The 20,423-nt window shown below is 38.6% G+C and overlaps 1 protein-coding gene across 1 annotated transcript in view; it reads right to left on the minus strand.

The window, feature by feature from the left end:
* Nucleotides 1-4,055: 4,055 nt before the first annotated feature.
* LOC137075964 (uncharacterized) overlaps nt 4,056-20,423 on the minus strand; it is a 40,949-nt gene continuing 24,581 nt past the window's right edge. The window contains exons 7-12 of the mRNA XM_067444934.1: nt 20,143-20,422; nt 19,889-20,028; nt 16,728-16,819; nt 16,474-16,570; nt 6,850-7,026; nt 4,056-4,063 (exon numbers count right to left, since the gene is read on the minus strand). Coding sequence (XP_067301035.1) covers nt 4,056-4,063; nt 6,850-7,026; nt 16,474-16,570; nt 16,728-16,819; nt 19,889-20,028; nt 20,143-20,422 — 794 coding nt within the window. The remainder of the gene's footprint in view (nt 4,064-6,849; nt 7,027-16,473; nt 16,571-16,727; nt 16,820-19,888; nt 20,029-20,142; nt 20,423) is intronic.

Here is a 20,423-nt window from a genome sequence, read left to right on the forward strand (position 1 = left end):
CCAAAAAAATGACGCGAGACAATGTTATAGGCCTAGTCATTTGTTTGTTCAAGTTCATTTGACAAGGAGTCATTTCTCACAGTGGCCAATTTAAATGTTACCAACTAAATGAGACACTGATTTTATAATTAAATTTGCTTGACATTGTAAAAACAATGCTATATTCGGATATTTTATGTGGGAAAGGGGGTTGGTTTGTTAAACTATGAAATGTGAAACCATAGTAAAAAAAATATATATGATTTTTTCGTCTATTTGAAAGTTAGGCTAATAAACATGTTGCATATACGGCCTGATTATGTCATTTTTTTAAGTTACATAAACTGCTTTCAGTGTTCTTTCAACGTGACTAATTAAAAGGCGATATTTGATATTTGACCGGCATATCATTAAAATGTCCGGAAAACGAAACCTCTGCCGGTCACTTTGACCGGCACCATTTTTTTCTAGCGGAAACTCTGATATATATATATATATATATATATATATATATATATATATATATATATATATATATATATATATATATAAAGCCAAATATAAGACAAGTTCTATATATATATACAGTCTTGTTTAAAATAATAGCAGTACAATGTGACTAACCAGAATAATCAAGGTTTTTAGTATATTTTTTATTGCTACGTGGCAAACAAGTTACCAGTAGGTTCAGTAGATTCTCAGAAAACAAATGAGACCCAGCATTCATGATATGCACGCTCTTAAGGCTGTGCAATTGGGCAATTAGTTGAAAGGGGTGTGTTCAAAAAAATAACAGTGTCTACCTTTGACTGTACAAACTCAAAACTATTTTGTACAAACATTTTTTTTTCTGGGATTTAGCAATCCTGTGAATCAATAAACTAATATTTAGTTGTATGACCACAGTTTTTTAAAACTGCTTGACATCTGTGTGGCATGGAGTCAACCAACTTGTGGCACCTCTCAGCTGTTATTCCACTCCATGATTCTTTAACAACATTCCACAATTCATTCACATTTCTTGATTTTGCTTCAGAAACAGCATTTTTGATATCACCCCACAAGTTCTCAATTGGATTAAGGTCTGGAGATTGGGCTGGCCACTCCATAACATTAATTTTGTTGGTTTGGAACCAAGACTTTGCCCGTTTACTAGTGTGTTTTGGGTCATTGTCTTGTTGAAACAACCATTTCAAGGGCATGTCCTCTTCAGCATAGGCCAACATGACCTCTTCAAGTATTTTAACATATGCAAACTGATCCATGATCCCTGGTATGCGATAAATAGGCCCAACACCATAGTAGGAGAAACATGCCCATATCATGATGCTTGCACCTCCATGCTTCACTGTCTTCACTGTGTACTGTGGTTTGAATTCAGAGTTTGGGGGTCGTCTCACAAACTGCCTGTGGCCCTTGGACCCAAAAAGAACAATTTTACTCTCATCAGTCCACAAAATGTTCCTCCATTTCTCTTTAGGCCAGTTGATGTGTTCTTTGGCAAATTGTAACCTCTTCTGCACATGCCTTTTTTTTAACAGAGGGACTTTGCGGGGGATTCTTGAAAATAGATTAGCTTCACACAGACGTCTTCTAACTGTCACAGTACTTACAGGTAACTCCAGACTGTCTTTGATCATCCTGGAGGTGATCATTGGCTGAGCCTTTGCCATTCTGGTTATTCTTCTATCCATTTTGATGGTTGTCTTCCGTTTTCTTCCACGTCTCTCTGGTTTTGCTCTCCATTTTAAGGCATTGGAGATCATTTTAGCTGAACAGCCTATCATTTTTTGCACCTCTTTATAGGTTTTCCCCTCTCTAATCAACTTTTTAATCAAAGTACGCTGTTCTTCTGAACAATGTCTTGAAAGACCCATTTTCCTCAGCTTTCAAATGCATGTTCAACAAGTGTTGGCTTCATCCTTAAATAGGGGCCACCTGATTCACACCTGTTTCTTCACAAAATTGATGACCTCAGTGATTGAATGCCACACTGCTATTTTTTTGAACACACCCCTTTCAACTAATTGCCCAATTGCACAGCCTTAAGAGCGTGCATATCATGAATGCTGGGTCTTGTTTGTTTTCTGACAATCTCCTGAACCTACTGGTAACTTGTTTGCCACGTAGCAATAAAAAATATACTAAAAACCTTGATTATTCTGGTTAGTCACATTGTACTGCTATTATTTTGAACAAGACTGTATATATATATGTATTAGGGGTGTAACGGTTCACAAAATTCACGGTTCGGTTCGATACGATACACTGGTGTCACGGTTCGGTAGGGTTCGGTATGAAGGGGGGAGTGGGCCGACACCCTTGCCTCTTCATCATATGCATCTTCATCATATGCATCTTATCCTTTTGAATGATTTTTAATAACCTCATGAATTAAATAATCAATTATCCTTTCAAAATAATGAATTATTGACAATCAATTTTATGTGATCATTAATACATTTAACTATTATTTAATATGATTTTGACTCTATGTCTGCTGTATGGTTTCTAAGTTGCTTTCCAGAGACGGTCTGACAAAGACAGTCTGACCCCTATCTATGTGCCCTGACATAGATAGCCTGACCTCTATCTCTGGGTCCTGACCAACAGGGCCTTGGAGAGAAAGTTAGAACTTCCAAGAGGTGAATCCTGCCTGTTGTTAGTAACCCCAGGACAGGATGGGGTGGGAGGATTTGAGTCTCCCAATTGTGATTTTCTTCCCATCTATATAGTGTGATTTTCCCCATTGATAGAAGTACATTTTTGTCTTTATATTTCTTTATATCTCTTTATAGAATGAGGTAGATGATATTAGTCATACTTTTCTTTCTGGAGATGTGTTTGTCATGTGGTGTTGATATCTTGTCCTGTTGATAAGCTCACTGCTGCGCTAACCTTGGAGGAGAGATGTGCCCTAGAGTCTTGTGTGTGTGTGTTACATGTTCTGTGCAGGTCTATGGAATGTATTAGACCTCTTTTCTCACACCCTAGACCTCTTGGTGTCTTTCTAGGACTCCCCTGAAGTCAACACTACCCCAATCTTGGGATTGTCTGATGTATACATCCTGATTAACAACAACAACATCTCCTATCTATTCTCGTGTGACACATTGTTTAGACTTTATGCCAATCAGTAATATTCCATGTGTTTGTAATTATGTAAATCATGCCCTTGAAATTGGTATAACTGGTGTGGTAATTTTGTGTAGAGTAGAGTCTGGCCTGACACCGCCCTGAGAGACTCTGAAGCTGACTCTACTGATGAAACTGCAAACTATTCTTCAGTAAAGTTCTCTCCGATGATTGAACATCCTGACTCCTGGTCTTCATTTCGCATATCTGGTCTATGGGTCAAAACTGTAACCCCTAACAGGTACGTTTTAGATACAGCAAAAAAAAAAGGCAGATAAATTACCTTTTTTTATTTTTTTAAACTAACAAAGTATGAATATTTTTTTTTTTTTTTTTTTTTTTACATTGAACAAAAATGGAGCTATACTTTACCCATCTTCTATGTAGTTACAGCCCTTGACGTCCAGCCGTCTGTTGTCAGAGCAACCGCTGTTGCTTTGGCCAATTGGTTCCCTATTTGGGCTTTTGTTTTTTAGTACAAAGCAGGGAATTACTGGCTGAAATGGGCTCGTGAAGGAACATCGTTTTGGTTATTGGCTTCCTTGTTGAACGCATATTATATTTTACATACTTTTTTATTTTCCAAATCTAATTAATTAGACCAAGAACCGTTCTTTACATAATCCGTACCGCGTACCGAACGGTTCAATACGAATACGCGTATCGTTACACCCCTAATATATATATATATATATATAAATATGGAGCCCCTAAAGGAACATTGTGATGGAAAAAATATATGTTGACGAAAATGAAGAGATATTGTATCTTAGTTTTTATTTTATGCAAAACATTTTAGTCTTTTTGTCAACAATAATGCATGCTAATTTAGTCTTAGTCAGCGTTTTTGGACATTGGTGCAGTCTCGTCATCGCCTCATCTTAGTCATGGAAAAAATGTTTGTTGATGGACATATTTCGTCTCGTCTGATGAAATTATCACTACATCACTGTTGAATCACACAAAAAGGATTAAAAATACACCAAACACAACTGTTTATCTTACACACTCTTACAGATGTCAGGAAAACCTCTGTACGTCACGAGGGGCGTGTGCTTAATTTTCCAGGAATCAAATGGTTACGCAAACAAAAATACCATGTAATGCACACGAGATTATGCTAATCCACACATGGGCATATTCGTCATTGCAGATGCTACTTGTTAGATGACAACACGAGACTCCTCCCATTGGTGTTTTTTTTACCAAACAGATTTGCCTATGCATAATCATGTGTCACCAGAAGAGCATGTCATCTTTCAATCTTTTCTAAAATTCCGTGGCTAGTTTCCATCAGAAATCTTCTGGGCTGATCTCATTCCAGACACTCTACTAAATACATTGATGTGTCACATTTCATTGAATAATGCGCTAGATGCGGATAGTTCATTGAACAAACAGGACAGCCCCCTCGTGATTAGCAGATTTCAGGATGTACACAACAGATGTTTTATAGCTTTTTACCAGTTTGCTTGTTTCTGGACACACATTTTCTCTGAACATCGTATACTGGACTTTTCCCATGGGAAAAAAAGTGGATTTCACCATTATTCTTGCGAAATATTACATTTCCCTTTGTTCTCGGATCACATTGTTTACCTTCTACAGAATGACAAAAAAAACTGTTGCAAAGTTATCTCGATTGTATAATGCTTATACAGAGATGAATCTGAAGTTTTGTATCTTTCAAACAATGCACTGATTGACCTTATTACTTGACAAAATGATATTGTAAATAAGCGTTCAATGTAAACAATATCAAACGCGAGCCGTATATGATCTTTGACAAGTAAGGAGTTAATATGTGCTAGCAAAGTAAATAGGGTCAATTTTGATTTCATGAGGACGTTAAGAAAGAAAAGGTAAATTGGGTAATATTCAGTGTTCTCTAGAATGAGTTATTTCTGTTAGTGATCTACATTCTGTTTCCAGACTCATCTTTCAGAAACACCCAAGATTTTAGAAAAGATGTTTCACTTACCCAGTAAAAGTGAGAGAGTCCTGAAGAAAACCCTCATATTCACTTCTCGATTCTTTCTGCTTTTATTTGAGCATTGAATGAGAGTTGTTCCTGGGAGAGGGAGAGGGAGAGGGAGAGAGAAGGAGAGAGAGGGAGAGAGAGAGAGAGAGAGAGAGAGAGAGAGAGAGAGAGAGAATGAATAATGCAAACATTCAGCTTTACATACCAGTGTAACTTCAGTCAGTCATGACTGAAAGTCATGACATGATCATATTTCTCCTCCTCCATTCCCACATCTCTCTGTCTCTCTCATTGACTGGAGCTGTAACATTTCTCAGACAAAAAAAACGGTATTATTTTGAAATAAATCATCTTACAAATCCACGTATAAACAATCGAACAAGCTAACATATGAATGCCAAAATAGTCTGTACCAGTACCAATAATTTCTTATCCAAACCAAGTCAGGTTAAAAATGTCACAATGATTTGTCATAAGAGACAACTACTAGTACCATGTATGACCCTAACCCTACCCTTTGTCTATAAGTCATGTAACCTTTATTTACATAGCAATTTTTTTTTATTTTTAAAAAAGCTGCTTTACAGTGGTAACATGAAAATAATGGAACTAAGTTTGTTTTTGCTGTACAAGATTAGATAAGATTAGATCTTTATTGTCATTGTAAATGTTTATACAATGAAATTATGTTGGAACAATCTAATTTGCAGCATAAAAACAATTAATACAAAAATATTCATTCAGTCCATAATATAATACACTAAAAGCACAAGTTATTGCACAAAGATCATGCGTGTCCCGAGCCCATTAGCCAAATTTTAAGACACATTTTTACCCATGCGGATCATTCATTAATGCACATGGTCCAATAATTTCTAATATAGTCCGTTATTGCACATAGCCCAGGTATGACAGCTTTATCTGCATATTTATTTATGTGAATGTTGTATACATTCATATAAATGTGTCTAGGTCTGTCAAAATAACAACGATAAATAAACGATTTTAATAATTAACGATAAATTGGCCAAAAAATGATTGCGATAAACGATAATATTGTCGTTCTGGGACCATTTTCATCTAAAATAATGATAATGGCATAAAAATGCAGGTACACCTTTTCAAAGTTCAGTAAACTTTAATTTCTAAAGACTATTTCACACAAAAAATAAAAAATAAAAAATAACCACAATAAATGAACAAAACAACCAAAAACAATAAAAGCATGGACTCTCAGTCTGTTTAAAAAAATGCATTTAAATAAGTACCAAAAACAATAAATAAAATGGATGAAAACTGCAGCGGATGATTGTGTTTTAGGAGCATATTAGCGGCAGCATGGTTCACAAAACCCAAGGTTCGGTTCGTATCACGGTTTTAGGGTCACGGTTTTCCGTTCTGTACGATTCTTGTTGTTTTTTTTCTTTTAATCCAGAAATGTACTTCAGCATATGATATATTAATTATCCACAATTTAGGATACAGTATTATTATTATTATTATTATTATTATTATTATTATTATTATTTTTATATCATAGCCTAATCATGCACAGACTGAACTTGACCATCTCTGAGGAAAGTGATATTTTGATACAGCGAGAGAGAAGGCATTGATGATGCTTTTCATTTATTTGGCAAAAAAAGGAGAATGTGTATTGCTATATCTACAGGAACTTGTGCCTTTTTATCACACAAAGATTGAACCGAAGAATTAACTTGTGTTGGTATGTGTTCGCGGAGTTCTTAATCTACCTGAGGGGAGGGTAGTGAAAAAGTAGTTTCCAGGGTGTGAGGGGTCCTGCTGGATATTTGTGGCCCGTGTGAGAAGACAGTTTGAATAGATGTCACTTAAATTTGAAAGTGGGGAGCCGACAATCCTTTCGGCGGTCTTTACAACCCGCTGCAGGTCTTTTTTCCGTAATGGTGTAGCTGGAATACCACACAGTACAGCAATAAGTTAGAACACTTTCTATCGTGCAGCGGTAGAAGCTGATCAGCAGCCTCTGGGGAAGTGTGTTGCGTCTCAGGATCCTTAGAAAGGATAGTCTTTACTGGGCTCTCTTAACCATGCAGTTGTGTGTTTAAAGTCTAGGTCAGGTCCTCAGTAATATGAACTCCCAGAAACTTAAAACTTGAGCCTGTCTCTACCTCCTCTCCATTAATACACAGACCACTATGGGATTTTTTTTTGTTACTTTGCCTGAAATCTTTTTTTTTTTTTTTTTTTGTATTATGAGGTCGTTTTCCTTGCACCAAGTAGTTAGTATCTGGACCTCCTCTCTGCATGCAATTTCATTATTGTTGGTTATGAGACCCACTATAGTTGTATCGTCTGCACATTTGATGAGAGTATTTGAATAATGGCAGGAGGTACAGTCGTAGGTGAACAGAGTACAGTGCTGGACTGAGAACACAGCTTTAGGGGACCCCAGTGCTAACAATGATGTTATGAGAGCAGTGGTGGTCCAACCTGATGTGCTGGGGTCTATTAGTGAGAACATTTTCAATCCAGTGGCAGAGAAGGGCTCCCAGACCCAGTCTTTGCAGTTTGTTGACCAGTTTTATTGGATTGATGGTATTAAACGCAGAAGAGTAGTCCACAAACAACATCCTGACGTAGCTGTTGGGATTTTCCAAGTGTGTAAGAGCTGCGTGCAGTGCAATTGAGATAGTATTGTCTGCTGATCTGTTGTTCCTATAAGCAAACTGATTTTTGTCATTATCAGAAGGGATACATGATTTAATGTGAGACAAAACCAGTCTCTCAAAGCATTTCATAATCACCGGGGTAAGAGCCGGGGTACAAACGCTCTGGAGAAAACAGTGATGTTGATGTTCTGCTCAGTTCAGTTCCCGTTTGAAAGGGATCTCTCACTGCGTCCTGAGACACTATGAGGAAACGATTCAGTGTGACTGGTATCTGAAACAACTGTAAAATCACAACAATCATTTGGCTGGCAACAGCCTATGACATCATACTAGTACAAGAAGTATATAAGGGGCAGTTAGAGTACTTTGCTCACAGTGTCTGGTCAGATGGTCAAGGGACTCCCTTAAGACTTCTCTGGTAGATCAGTTTTTCTAGAGCTGTAGGTACTCCCTCGTTTGAGAGGATCGCCCTATTGAGAACCCGCTCGCTGAGTTTGGTCTACAAGGTCGAGAAAACCCTGTGGTAGATCAGCACCTGTTAGAGCTGGAGGTATTCTCATTAGGGACCCAATGTAGAGTACCTATAGTGCTTTAAAAAAGCCTCCCCAGGATGCCCATCTCTTTGTCTGGTGAACTGGTTACTGCATCTTCTGTAGTCAACCTCTTCTGGCTATCTCTCACCTCGAGGCAAGTAATGAAAAGAGGCTCTTCTCAGGAAACAGACAGGTTGTTAGCTAGACTAAGTCACAGTTCTGACTAGGGGGGTCCATGGTTAACCGATTAACCGTTAAAAATTGCGTAACCGAGTGAAACATTTTGCTCGGTTAAGTGGCGTCAATGACGTGCTTTGAATTTAGTTGTAATATATTTTTGCACCACTAGAGACCGCTAGAGCGCTCCCAGACATTTGTAATATCTACAAGAAGAAGTCATGACCAGCTTAGTTTCGAAGCGCGCAAAGAAAAGTACAGCGTGGGAGCACTTTAAAATTGAGAGTGACGGGGCAAAATGTAAGTATTGCAATGCAGTGCTTACCGCATTTTTCAGGCTATAAGTCGCTCCGGACTCTGGAGTATACGTCGCATCAGTCAAAAAATGCGTCATGAAGAGGAAAATAACATAAGTCACACTGGACTATAAGTCGCATTAGGGCCGAAGCAGAGCGGGAGCCGCGCGCACTGTGCATAACGGAGCAGAAGAAAGAAAGTTTGAAGTGAAGGACTAGCGAAAAGCAGACGTTACTTTAACTGTAATGAAGAAAACAAAAAAAAATAATCGCGGACTGAAAGCAAAATGGCCAGAGCTGAAGGAACAAGTCCACAGATGCTTGAACTCTCTGCCGGGAGAGGCTCAGCCGCGCGAGTCAAACGCTGTGGGAATCGTTCTCCGCTGCATATTTTACTACATGCCCTAATCAGGCAGGCCACTTGCATTGTTCGTGAACTGGAGCGCATCTCATCCTAATTTAACGAAACTCAGCGTAGGCCTCACAGACATGAAATATATCTTAAGAAAGCTTGAAATGTCTTTTAACAAATTAAAACGAAAATAAATAGGATACTCTGATTAGGTAATCCATGATGTGCATTTCTCTCTATAGGCGCGTTCACTACGGAGATGGCGGTCGTCAAATTAATAAACTAAAAATAATAACCCTGACGCACACTATGGTTTACCGAGTATTAACCTCTAAGGGCTTCGGTTAACGGTTAATGAAAAACTTGAAAACGTGCAGCCCTAGTTCTGACCGGGTGACTCTGGGTGTTTGGCCTTAGGCCTGTCATGTTGGTAAATTTTCGGCTGGAAAATCTGTTATTTAAAATTGATTAGACTCACTTAGCATGTTTGAAGCATGTTTTGACAATATGCATGCCAAGTCATTTGCTTATGTCAAAAAATCATGAATGTAAATCTACATGTAAATCTTCCCAAATTTCTCTCTGTGCTGGCATCTTTGTGCTGGTTTGGTGTGTAGCAACGTCAGCATTAAGGCCAATGTAATGAGTTTTGAGTGATTTTCAAGATTTATCCAAATTAACCTGGCAAGAATTGTATTTATTATTTATAATGTCTGATTACGGTGTTCTTTTTTTATGCCTTTTTTGTGCCCCAATAGACTTGGCTGTCATTTGCATAGGCAGACAACTGTGATGCCTGTATGTAAATTAAGTTTGCATCATCTTTTCTTTGGAAAGAAGCTAAGGAAATGACTTTATGTAGATTAGATGTTGTGACATGTTGGCGGAACAAAGATCGACAGTGAAGTGGGTGTATCCATTTGGAGCAAAAAGGTTTTTTTTTTTTGGTCAAATTTTTGTCTCTTGGCTTTTATCAAGCTTAATATGTGATCCTCATTAATGTGTGTTTTTCATAATTGTAGATTATTTTAGTTTTTTTGTCTTTGAGATGTAAAGTCAGTAATTGTAAAACAGAATTTGACCTCACTTCAGTCATTCAATATTAGTATATTTAACGTATCTTCTCAATATTAATCGAATACATTCAAATTAGTTTCAATATTTTTTTCACATGCCATCTGTTTTTAATTTTAAATGCTGTTCTGAACAAATTCTTTGTTTTGATTATAGTTTTAGTGTCTTGTGAAATACTATCTTGATATGATGTTTTACAAAAGCAAAATAAAATTCTACATTAAAGAGCTAACCTCATATTACAAACTCAGATGATAGATATCAGTAGCACCAAGTAAATTTTGATAACCAGGTTTCCTCGAGTTCAGTCCTGGAGAGCCCCTGCCCTGCAGAGTTTACTTCCAACCCAATCAAAAACACCTGATCAAGCTAGTCAAGGGCTGTGTCCAAAAACTGGAAAAGGCTGCAATGAGGACACATTTCAAGATAGGAAGGCATCAAGGCAAGTTTGAATCCAATGTTAGCATCATGCTCTGCCTCCTGAGAGACCTTCATCTGATCGATTTTTGAAGGCATCATAAATGTATGCTATCCCACAATCCTATGCGTTCCATTCGGTGACAGTTCGAGAGAAAGGTGTCATCTGAAAGTTGCGGTTACTGGTCAGTTTGTTTGTAAATGTTAAAAAAAGTTTATGACCATTTTCCACTTCTGATGTCATTTATAGTGAGGGATTACTACTGTAGTAATTCAATATTTGTTTAGTTCTCACCAAAGCTTGCTTTTTGCTGTAGAACATTCAACTTAGAAATAAGTTTGTTTTTTTTAGGTAACTTTGTGTGATTTTGCTACCTTACATATAATTGCCTGAGAAGCAGCAAGACAACAAGTGTGGTTTCAGCATCATTTCCCCTAATGGAAAGACAAATAATAGTTTTGAAATGGTCTTAATTTAATGCAGAGGTGGCCCAACGTTGGTCCTGGAGAGCCCCACAGTCCTGTAGAGTTTTGCTCCAACCCTGTTAAAATCTCTCTGGCCTGTAGCTTTCTGGTAACTCTTAAAACCTTGCATTTATTATATTTAGACCAAATATGGTTCATGTTGTCACAAGCAAATTTTTTAAGTTAACTCTTTCTTTTTAACGGTTTGTCAAAAAAAAAAAGAAAGAAAAAAAAAAAGAAGAAATTCATAAAATCAGTCTTGTAAGATTCATGGCAACATGCCGAGTCAAATGATGTCTTATTTTCCCATATTAGCCATTTTGGCTGTCTGCCATTTTCAATTGCGCTAAAATGCTCTATTTTAAGAATGCATTGATGGATTGTTACAAATCTTGGTATGGTTCATCAGCATGATGCACTAAAGGAGCCTGAGAAATTTTGGATCAGCACCACCTTGTGGAAAAATCATAGCTTTGGGTGTGCTCAACTTATTTTCATGGGAGTGAATTGTTTGTCTCCTGAATCTTTGCCAAGTCCAGCGATACCACACATGCCAGGTTTCACCTCATGGTTTGTGTAACGTGTAATTTGTAATTTAGCACTTAAAAACATTTGAGAATATCTTTGAAACCTTTTGAGAATATCTTTGAATCTGTTTGAAATATCTTTGACATCAGGCTTGTGAGTGTTGGTAGTAAAGCCCCATAGGTGCACTCATCCCCTTGTAAGATATCTAGTGCTACGGTCAGGGGCTTTATGACAGTGCAGTACCATATATTGGTTATACATATACTTGTAGTACTGTATTAGTACTATATACTTTTCATTGAGGCATTTGATTCCCAGCTTTACACACAGGGGATTTAGCTCATTCATTGGAATTGTGATGATTCTGGAAATGGCCTCGTATAAGGAATTACACCTTGTGGATGTGGGTACCATTAGTTTCCTGTGGCTGACTTCCTCCACCTGTTCAGAGGCTAATGCTGATCAACTTGCTTTAGAGCAGAGCATTTTGAAATACTACTCCTATATACAGCCTTGGTGTCTGCACAGGAATTTAGATGTTTGTCAACACCGCTTGTTGAAATGAGGTTAATTGTATGGGATGCAAACCTGTGGTGTGGAGGGAGGCTAAACTGATTGTACTAGCTGTTGGATTGCCTCGCAGTAAGTCTTGACACGTTAAGGGTCGATAGGCAATCGCTTCTCTGTACTCCTCAAACTCAGTAGAAGCATCTCTTTGGATGCTTGGAACAGGGGCATGTGCCATTTCCCTAGCAACAGAGTAGCATGCCTGAGAATTCCAGCAACCTTTACCCTCCTTGTCTTTGCTTCTAGGAGCTCTATTGCCTCGTTATCTTGCTTCGATTTCACCACCATTTTGTCACTCTGAAAAGGCAGCACGTCCATCTGCCAAAGTTTCTCAACATTCCTCATCAACTCTTTTGTCTGCGGTGAAACACTGGTAAGGAGACATTGTCATGCGCATGCCATCCACTGGATAAGATGAGTAGTGTTACGTCCACAGGGACGTAGGGATTTATTTTATTTTCTTCATTTGTGTGGATTCTATTTTGTGCTTGTTCTGTTGTTCTTGCTCCTCCCACTGTCTGCTTGACAGGCACATGAGTGTCACCTGAATCCTGTTCCAGATCGTTAAGTGGAGAACAAAGGAACCCAGAGATTTCCAGTCAGGGAGAGAGACTGATGCTGCGTCCCAATTCGCCTACTTATACTACGTCCTAAAAGTATGTACTCTTTTTGTGAAGAAAAAGTATATACTTTTGAGTGTGTAGCAGAAAAGTATGCAAGCTTCGGGACATACTACTTCGCCATCTTTAACGGACTCTGTCGCTTAGTTACGTGCATCCCGTCACCGTTTATCTGCCCTGTCAATCATCGTCAGATTCGTCACAGTTCAAATCCTTCACATTCAGTTTAATCTCCTACCGTATCGGAGAGAAATGTAGCCGCTCGTTGATCTGCCATTTGTGGGTCTTTAATGCAGAGACTCTCCTCATGTATTTACAGTTTAAATATAATGATGCATTTAAAAGTTAATGGCCAAACGTGTCATTTCAAAAGTTCTCAATGCTGCTGCGGGTGAAATATAATGTGACAACACTGAATAAATATATTTTTGTCAGGTTAAATATTGATAGTTGGTCACTCAAACCCCTTTATCTAAACTTCTCTACTTAACCGTCGAACTCGCACATCCGTCATGTTTGTAGTTTTTTTTAACGCTTTTTATCCGCGTTTGTAGTTCTAATCGAATCCTCGTCCAACTCGCAATGGGTTGTGGGCAATATCAGCCGTTAGAGTGCCCATCGATCCATACTGTGAATTCGGACCGGAAATAGTAAACCATCCGGGAATCTTTGGAATACTCTTTTCAACATACTACGATTTGGGACATACTAATTCTATTTTTGAATACTATTTAGGATGGATAGTATGCGAATTGGGACGCAGGGTGAGGTTTTTCCTCTGCGGGAGGGACTGTCATCTTCTGATCCCAGTGCTGTTGTGTGCTTATATGGTGTATAGTGTTTTGCCTGTAGTGTCAGGTAAAGAGCTGTGAAGTGTCTCAGCTAAGTTGTGTATAACCAGTATAGCAAGGTGAGCTGTTATGTGTTACAGCTAAAATTTGCACTCCTAACCCTTAACTCAATCTGAGCAGTGTAAATCAATGTGAGCTGTCTGTGAACATCAGCATTCTATTTTTATTTCCTTAATTTTCTCACTGCAGGGAGGTGGAAGCCTTTTGCTTTAAGACCCACATTTTCTCCTGTTTTTGGTGTAGTAAGGGAGTTAGGTAATTGTTTCTGTATTTTCTTTTATTCCTTTATGGGAGGTAAGTTATCCTTAATCTTGAGTAAGACTGTGTTGTTTTGGCATCTCCCCTCCTGAAGTCTTGTCTGTTAATGCTCATTGTTAATTTAATAAATCTTGTTATTTTGAAACTGGTGTCATTGAGCCATGTGTGTCTGCCCTGGGACCTGGAGATGGCAGTTCTCTCATCCTCTCCCCGCAACTTTTTGTTACCCTCCTCTCCTGCCCCTAGACTAGAAGGGAGGATCGTAACAGTAGGCCCATGGAGCATCCAACTCAGTCATGAATAGATAGCTGCCAGTCCTCCTGGAGGGCCCAACCTCACTTGCTCAACTGGAGTGAGTAGATGGGGTTGATCCGCTCCTATCAATACGAGTGGCTTGCCATGCTCAAGTGGTTTGATAGGTAGTCCTGCCAGGTGCTTCCTCTTCAGCATGGAAACGGGATAGGAATGATCTGCCAAACTAAGACGTGGTGAAGTAAATGCCACTGTAAGCCTAAAGCAGCTTCTGGGATGTGCAAGGGGTGATATGCAGAATGAGACAGATGATCCCTTCAAAGTTTGGACATTTCGTTCTATTGTTGCAAAGGACAAGATCCTCTTCTGATCCATCATCCAATACTGCGTAGGTGTCAAAAGTACAGTCCTTGTTTCGAAGAAGCATTCTCACAACATTTAATAGGACACAATTGGAAGCTGATGGTCGGTCCAGGTAAAGAACCTCTGTACTAGAGTTCACCAAACAACTCTCTTCTTTGGGTGTCTCTGCTGCTAGACAGGTGTTCACATTATGAAGGATTCTCAAGTGCTTTCCCTGGCAAATGAGTCTTTTGAGATCACACTGTGCACATTGATGGGACCTTCCACATCTCCAGCATCTCTTATTTGCCATTGATCCACGCTATAACTTCTTCTCTTGTGAGCTTCTGAATATTTGGGCACTTATTCAGAAAGTGTTCTGAACTCTCACAATATGGGCAGTATGGCTTCATCTTGCCTCTCATTTTGGACTCTGAGGAGCTCTGACTCTCTTGCTACATGGTCTTACCATCCAGGGAGCTTTCTGCCCCATGTACAACAGTAGCTGTTAGTCTAACATGTCGTTTCCCAAATACCTATACCCTTAGACCCGGGTGTTGGATGGGATGTCATAGCCCTGAAACCACAGCTCATACTAGAGCCACTCTGCCATGTCAAGCAGGGTACTAGTAGAGCCAGGTCGATGGAACATTTGGTGGCGGAAATTCGTTCTCAGCTCAGGCAGAAGTTACGCGGGTAACCGTGCAACATGCGAGCCGCATCTTAGCTCATCTTCCTCATTAGGTCCCAGGGTCTTCAAAAGGGTCTGACAGCAGCATGGACATCATCTTCAAGGTTGTGAGATGTGGCTGCCCAAACTTCTCATCCAATGTTATCATTATTTTAATACATTTTCTATGTAAAGCCCTTTGAATTGCCTTTGTTTATGCAATGTGCTATAAGTATATATAAACTTTTCTTGCCTTGCCTTCAAGGCCGTGCGATGAACGCAACAAACCTGTCCAACATCATCTGCTGGTGCAATGGTGTAAACCACCCCACCCTCCTTAGGTGCCTTAACGACCTGATACACCACTGAGCTCCACAGATCCTACATTTTGTTGTGCCATTCTCTCATACATCAACTAGCTGGCCCTCCCCCAGTGGTGAATCATAGACGATGTGCTGGATAGATGCACTTTTATGGACTTCATAAATGAGAAAAAAGATTGTCATATACACCTAAAATGACTTGAGGGTGAGTAAATCATGTACTATTTTTCATTTTTAGGGGGAACTATCCCTTTAAGTTTGTAGAAAAAAAGGAGTATCTTCTTTATTGGTCAGCTCTGTCCTTACAAACCCTAGTTTTAAGCAGGCATGACAGAGACAGGAGATGTCTCCTTCCACATATTTAGGCACCAGGATCCATTTATGAATAAATAGCAACTGCTTTAAATTGTCAAATTAAGTTTAACTTAAATAATATCACTTAATGCAATACAGATTTCTTTAAAGCAAATTCAGTGTTTGGGAATTTTCAGGAATCAGTAGTTCAATTTTCCCCCCCCTCCCCCCCTCTCCCCCTAACCCCCCCCCACCACACACCCACACCACCCCCCCACCCCCCACCCTTCCCCCCCCCCCAGCCGACCAACCCCCCAACAAGTCTCCACTTCTTCACAGACCACCTTCCACCCCCCCCAACACTTTATGTGATCAACATTAAAGGAACAGATAATATTCAAGTAATGTAACGTCTCTCTTTATTTCTCTTTATTTTTATTGTAAAGCACTTTGGATCAACTATGGTTGTATTAAACTTTATATGTTCTATAAATAAGACAAGACTTGATGGCTTGAAGAATTGATCCAAAAGATTTCCCATCATCACTTCCTCCCTCCACATTGAGCTGTAAAGTAAAGGTTCATTACATTATAAAGATGTTGTTTCCCAATTAATTTGTAGCGTATTTTGAATTAACTGTCATTCTTCTGTTTTGATAGTGTTTTTTATTTTTATTTTTTTTGTTTTTTTATATTGAACGCACTCACCGGGTGCCGCTTCCTTTCGCATCACTGCCTGTTTGGGCAGTTGAGACCAGCGCAGCTTCACGCCAGAAATCCCTCTTCCCGCCAGAACAGATTCCAGCTGAAACAGGCGCATCTCTTTAAACCTTTTTGAATTTGCTCAGATTTCGGTGTTCTCTCTCTCTCTCTCTCTCTCTCTCTCTCTCTCTCTCTCTCTCTCTCTCTCTCTCTCTCTCTCTCTCTCTCTCTCTCTCTCTCTCTCTCTCTTTCTCTCTCACCTGTGTCAGGAGCCGGGCTCTCGCTGCGGCATCAGACAGACTCAAGCTGGACTTCAATTTGAGCTTCACAAACCTTTGCTGTAAACAAGGACCTGAAAGGGATAGTTCACCCAAAAATGAACATTCTGTCATCATTTACTCACCCTCAAGTTGTTAAAAACCTGTATGAATTTCTTTCTTCTACTAAATGCAAAAATATATATTTGGAAGATTATGTTTACTATAGGGGTGACCCCTAATAGTCGAAGATTCGATATGCAGGACCGGATTCGATCACTGATCTCATGGTCGAATCTTCGCGGGTGTTATGAAACGAGGATCATACCATTTTGGCAATATGGGGGTGCTCAATATTAGTGTTATAAAGACGTGTCGCGGCGGTGAGCGATCGCCCCTTTAAGGGCACTGAGCTTCGCACCGGACCCGCGCGCCTTTAAAAATCAAACACAAATACACCGACAGCGGCATTCGACACGCTGTTCGCGGCGATTAAATGTATATTTCCCTCAAATCGTGAATGCACATACTGATTTCACCCTGTGCTACAAGATACACTCATCGTGCAGCTCTTCTGTCAGAAGTCGATTCAAAATTGAGCTCACGCGGATATAATGTTCACGTCTGCCTGCATGGTGTGAGAGACGGCGCTGAGCTTCAGTCCGGTGTGCGACCCCCTATAGGCACAATTGGCTTAAGAATGTGCATATAAACGCACTCAAAGTGTTCTTTTCCTCTCTAGGCAGGTATTTTTTTAGGTTTATTTATCAAAATGTTCTTTTATATTTATATATTTGTGTGATGTTCTGTGTTTCGATCGGCATTTAAATGTTATGAGAGAACGGTTCATTTACGAATGTGTAGTGTAGCCTAGTTTTGATCACTTTATTAAAAGTGGTGGCTGTGTGCCGTGTGTAAAGTAAAATAAAAATAGTCTTAGCCTCCTGCTGACTAGTGTCCTGCCCTTCCCAACCCGTTTATACCGTTTATTGTTTTCTGGTCTATGGTTTACACACACCGATGATTCGACTATTGGTCGACCATAGAGAGATTCGAAAATTATGATTCGAATGTGTAAATCCTTAGTCGGAGACACCCCTAGTTTACTATATCATAATAAAAATTGTATTACACACACACACACAGATATATATATCAATCGTAGTTGAGGGGTGGGATACTATGGTAGTCAATGGCTGCCGATATCTGCTTGGTTACAAACATTCTTATAAATATCTTCTTTATTTAGAATAATTTAGAATAAATCCATACAGGTAAGTAAATCATCAACAAAACTACACAAAGTAAAACAAAATATGACCCAGACACCATAAAATACAGGTTCACTTGCAGTGAGGATGAACATGGTTTAGTGTCGACTATGTGTGTTTTATTGACTGCTGAGAGCATGTATAATCATTAAAGAAATCAATAATAAATGAAAAGTTAGTTTGTTCAGACCTTCTCCATAGACCTCCACCTCACACAGAGTGAGAACCCTTGAATCTCCAGGAATGATCAGATTGACATATCGACCCTCCATATCGTTACAAGTGTAGGTGGACGAATCACCAGCTGGAATACTAGAAATCACAGCACATCTACAGAGAGACAGAGAAAATGTCATTTAGACTTTATTCTTTCTGCACTTGTGTTTTCAGCCTTGAGGAATCAGGGATTTCTGTGGATATTAAGCCACTGAAAGAGGGTCTCACACAGGATTGTTGTTGCCGTTGTTCTCCAAAGAGTTTCCGATGCGAATCTCTGCTCCATTTATTTGTTCCGGACAGCAGTCGTTTCGGTTAGTGACAACCACATTACTAACTCTGTAAATATGACGCAGATCCAGTCTCCACCACGGGTTAGTCTGAATATTGGTTGATGAGCACGCTAACGATGGTTGTGTGAAACCTGGTTTGGAATCAATGGCCTTTTCAGCGATCCAGTTGCCAATGGTTGATGACTGTGTAACGTTTCCCCCTGCTGCCAAATTAGCTGTGAAATAAGTACAGTATTAAGATATATTTTATTTTATAAGTTTTTACTTTATTTTAGGGATGCACTTACAGTGGGTACAGAAAGTATTCAGACCCCCCTTACATTTTTCACTGTTATATTGCAGTCATTTGCTAAAATAATTAGTTAAAAATGTATGCAGAGCACCCCATATTGGCAGAAAAACACAAAAGACCTGAAATATTTCAGTTGGTGTGCAATGAATCTAAAATACATGAATGTTTAATTTTTATCATTACATTATGGAAAATAATGAACTTTATCACAATATGCTAATTTTTTGAGAAGGACCTTGTGTGTGTGTGTGTGTGTGTGTGTGTGTGTGTGTGTGTGTGTGTGTGTGTGTGTGTGTATGTATGTATTCATATATGTATATATATATATATATATATATATATATATATATATATATATATATATATATATATATATATATATAAATAATATTATTTATTTATTTATTTATTTTGAAAATTGGAAAAAATCCTGGGATATATTACTTTTAAAATAAAGTTTTTATAGTTTATTATTATTATTACATTAGTGTTACTATTAATATTATTACATAGAGACGTATCTACATTCTACTGTAACAGTATTTATATTCTTTGGAATGAAAAGTGAGTCATAAATAAAATCTATTATTATTATTATTTGTCAAAACAAACCAGACTTTTATTTTAACAGGTTGCCATGAATACCTATGAGTTTCTGTATGTTTATGATATGATGGTAGATTTTCTCAAATTAAACTGTAAAATGAAGTATACTGTATGCTATAATGAAGACTTCGTTTTTATCATGAGATATTAGTTTAGCTTGTCAATGTCTCGTTTTAGTCACAGAAAAAGTGGCCATTGACGAATATTTTTTGCCATCATATGGCATAACAAAATTAACACTGCTATCCGGGCTACCAGATCTGACAGTTGGAAGATATTTTAATAAATGTTATATTAGGAATAAATCAAATATTTGATTAGTTATACAACACATTTTTCCTGTGATAACTATGAAGAAAACCGATTGTAGGCTTACTGTACAAAAATACAGATACAAATAATTTTTTATTTGTTACAGATATTGTCTTCCCTGCACACCTTGTGTAATAAATAATAAAGGGACATATTTTGTTTGTTTGTTCAGACCTTCTCCATAGACCTCCACCTCACACAATGTGAGAAACTTTGAATTTCCAGGAATGATCAGATTCACATATCGACCCTCCATGCCGTTACAAGTGTAGGTGGCCGAAACACCAGCTGGAATACTAGAAATCACAGCACATCTACAGAGAGACAGAGAAAACTTCATTTAGACTTTATTCTTTCTGCACTTGTGTTTTCAGCCTTGAGGAATCAGGGATTTCTGTGGATATTAAGCCACTGAAAGAGGGTCTCACACAGGATTGTTGTTGCCGTTGTTCTCCAAAGAGTTTCCGATCCGAATCTCTGCTCCATTTATTCGTTCTGGACAGCAATCTTTTCTGTTAGTGACGACTACTCTACTAACTCTAAAAGTATTATGAAGATCCAGCCTCCACCACGGGTTAGTCTGAATATTGGTTGACGAGCACGCTAACGATGGTTGTATGAAACCTGGATTTAAATCAATGGCCTGTTCAACGATCCAGCTGCCAATGGTTGATGACTGTGTGACGCTTCCTCCTGCTGCCAAATTACC

This window comes from Pseudorasbora parva, chromosome 1 (genome assembly GCF_024679245.1).
Source record: "Pseudorasbora parva isolate DD20220531a chromosome 1, ASM2467924v1, whole genome shotgun sequence".
NCBI lineage: Eukaryota > Metazoa > Chordata > Actinopteri > Cypriniformes > Gobionidae > Pseudorasbora > Pseudorasbora parva.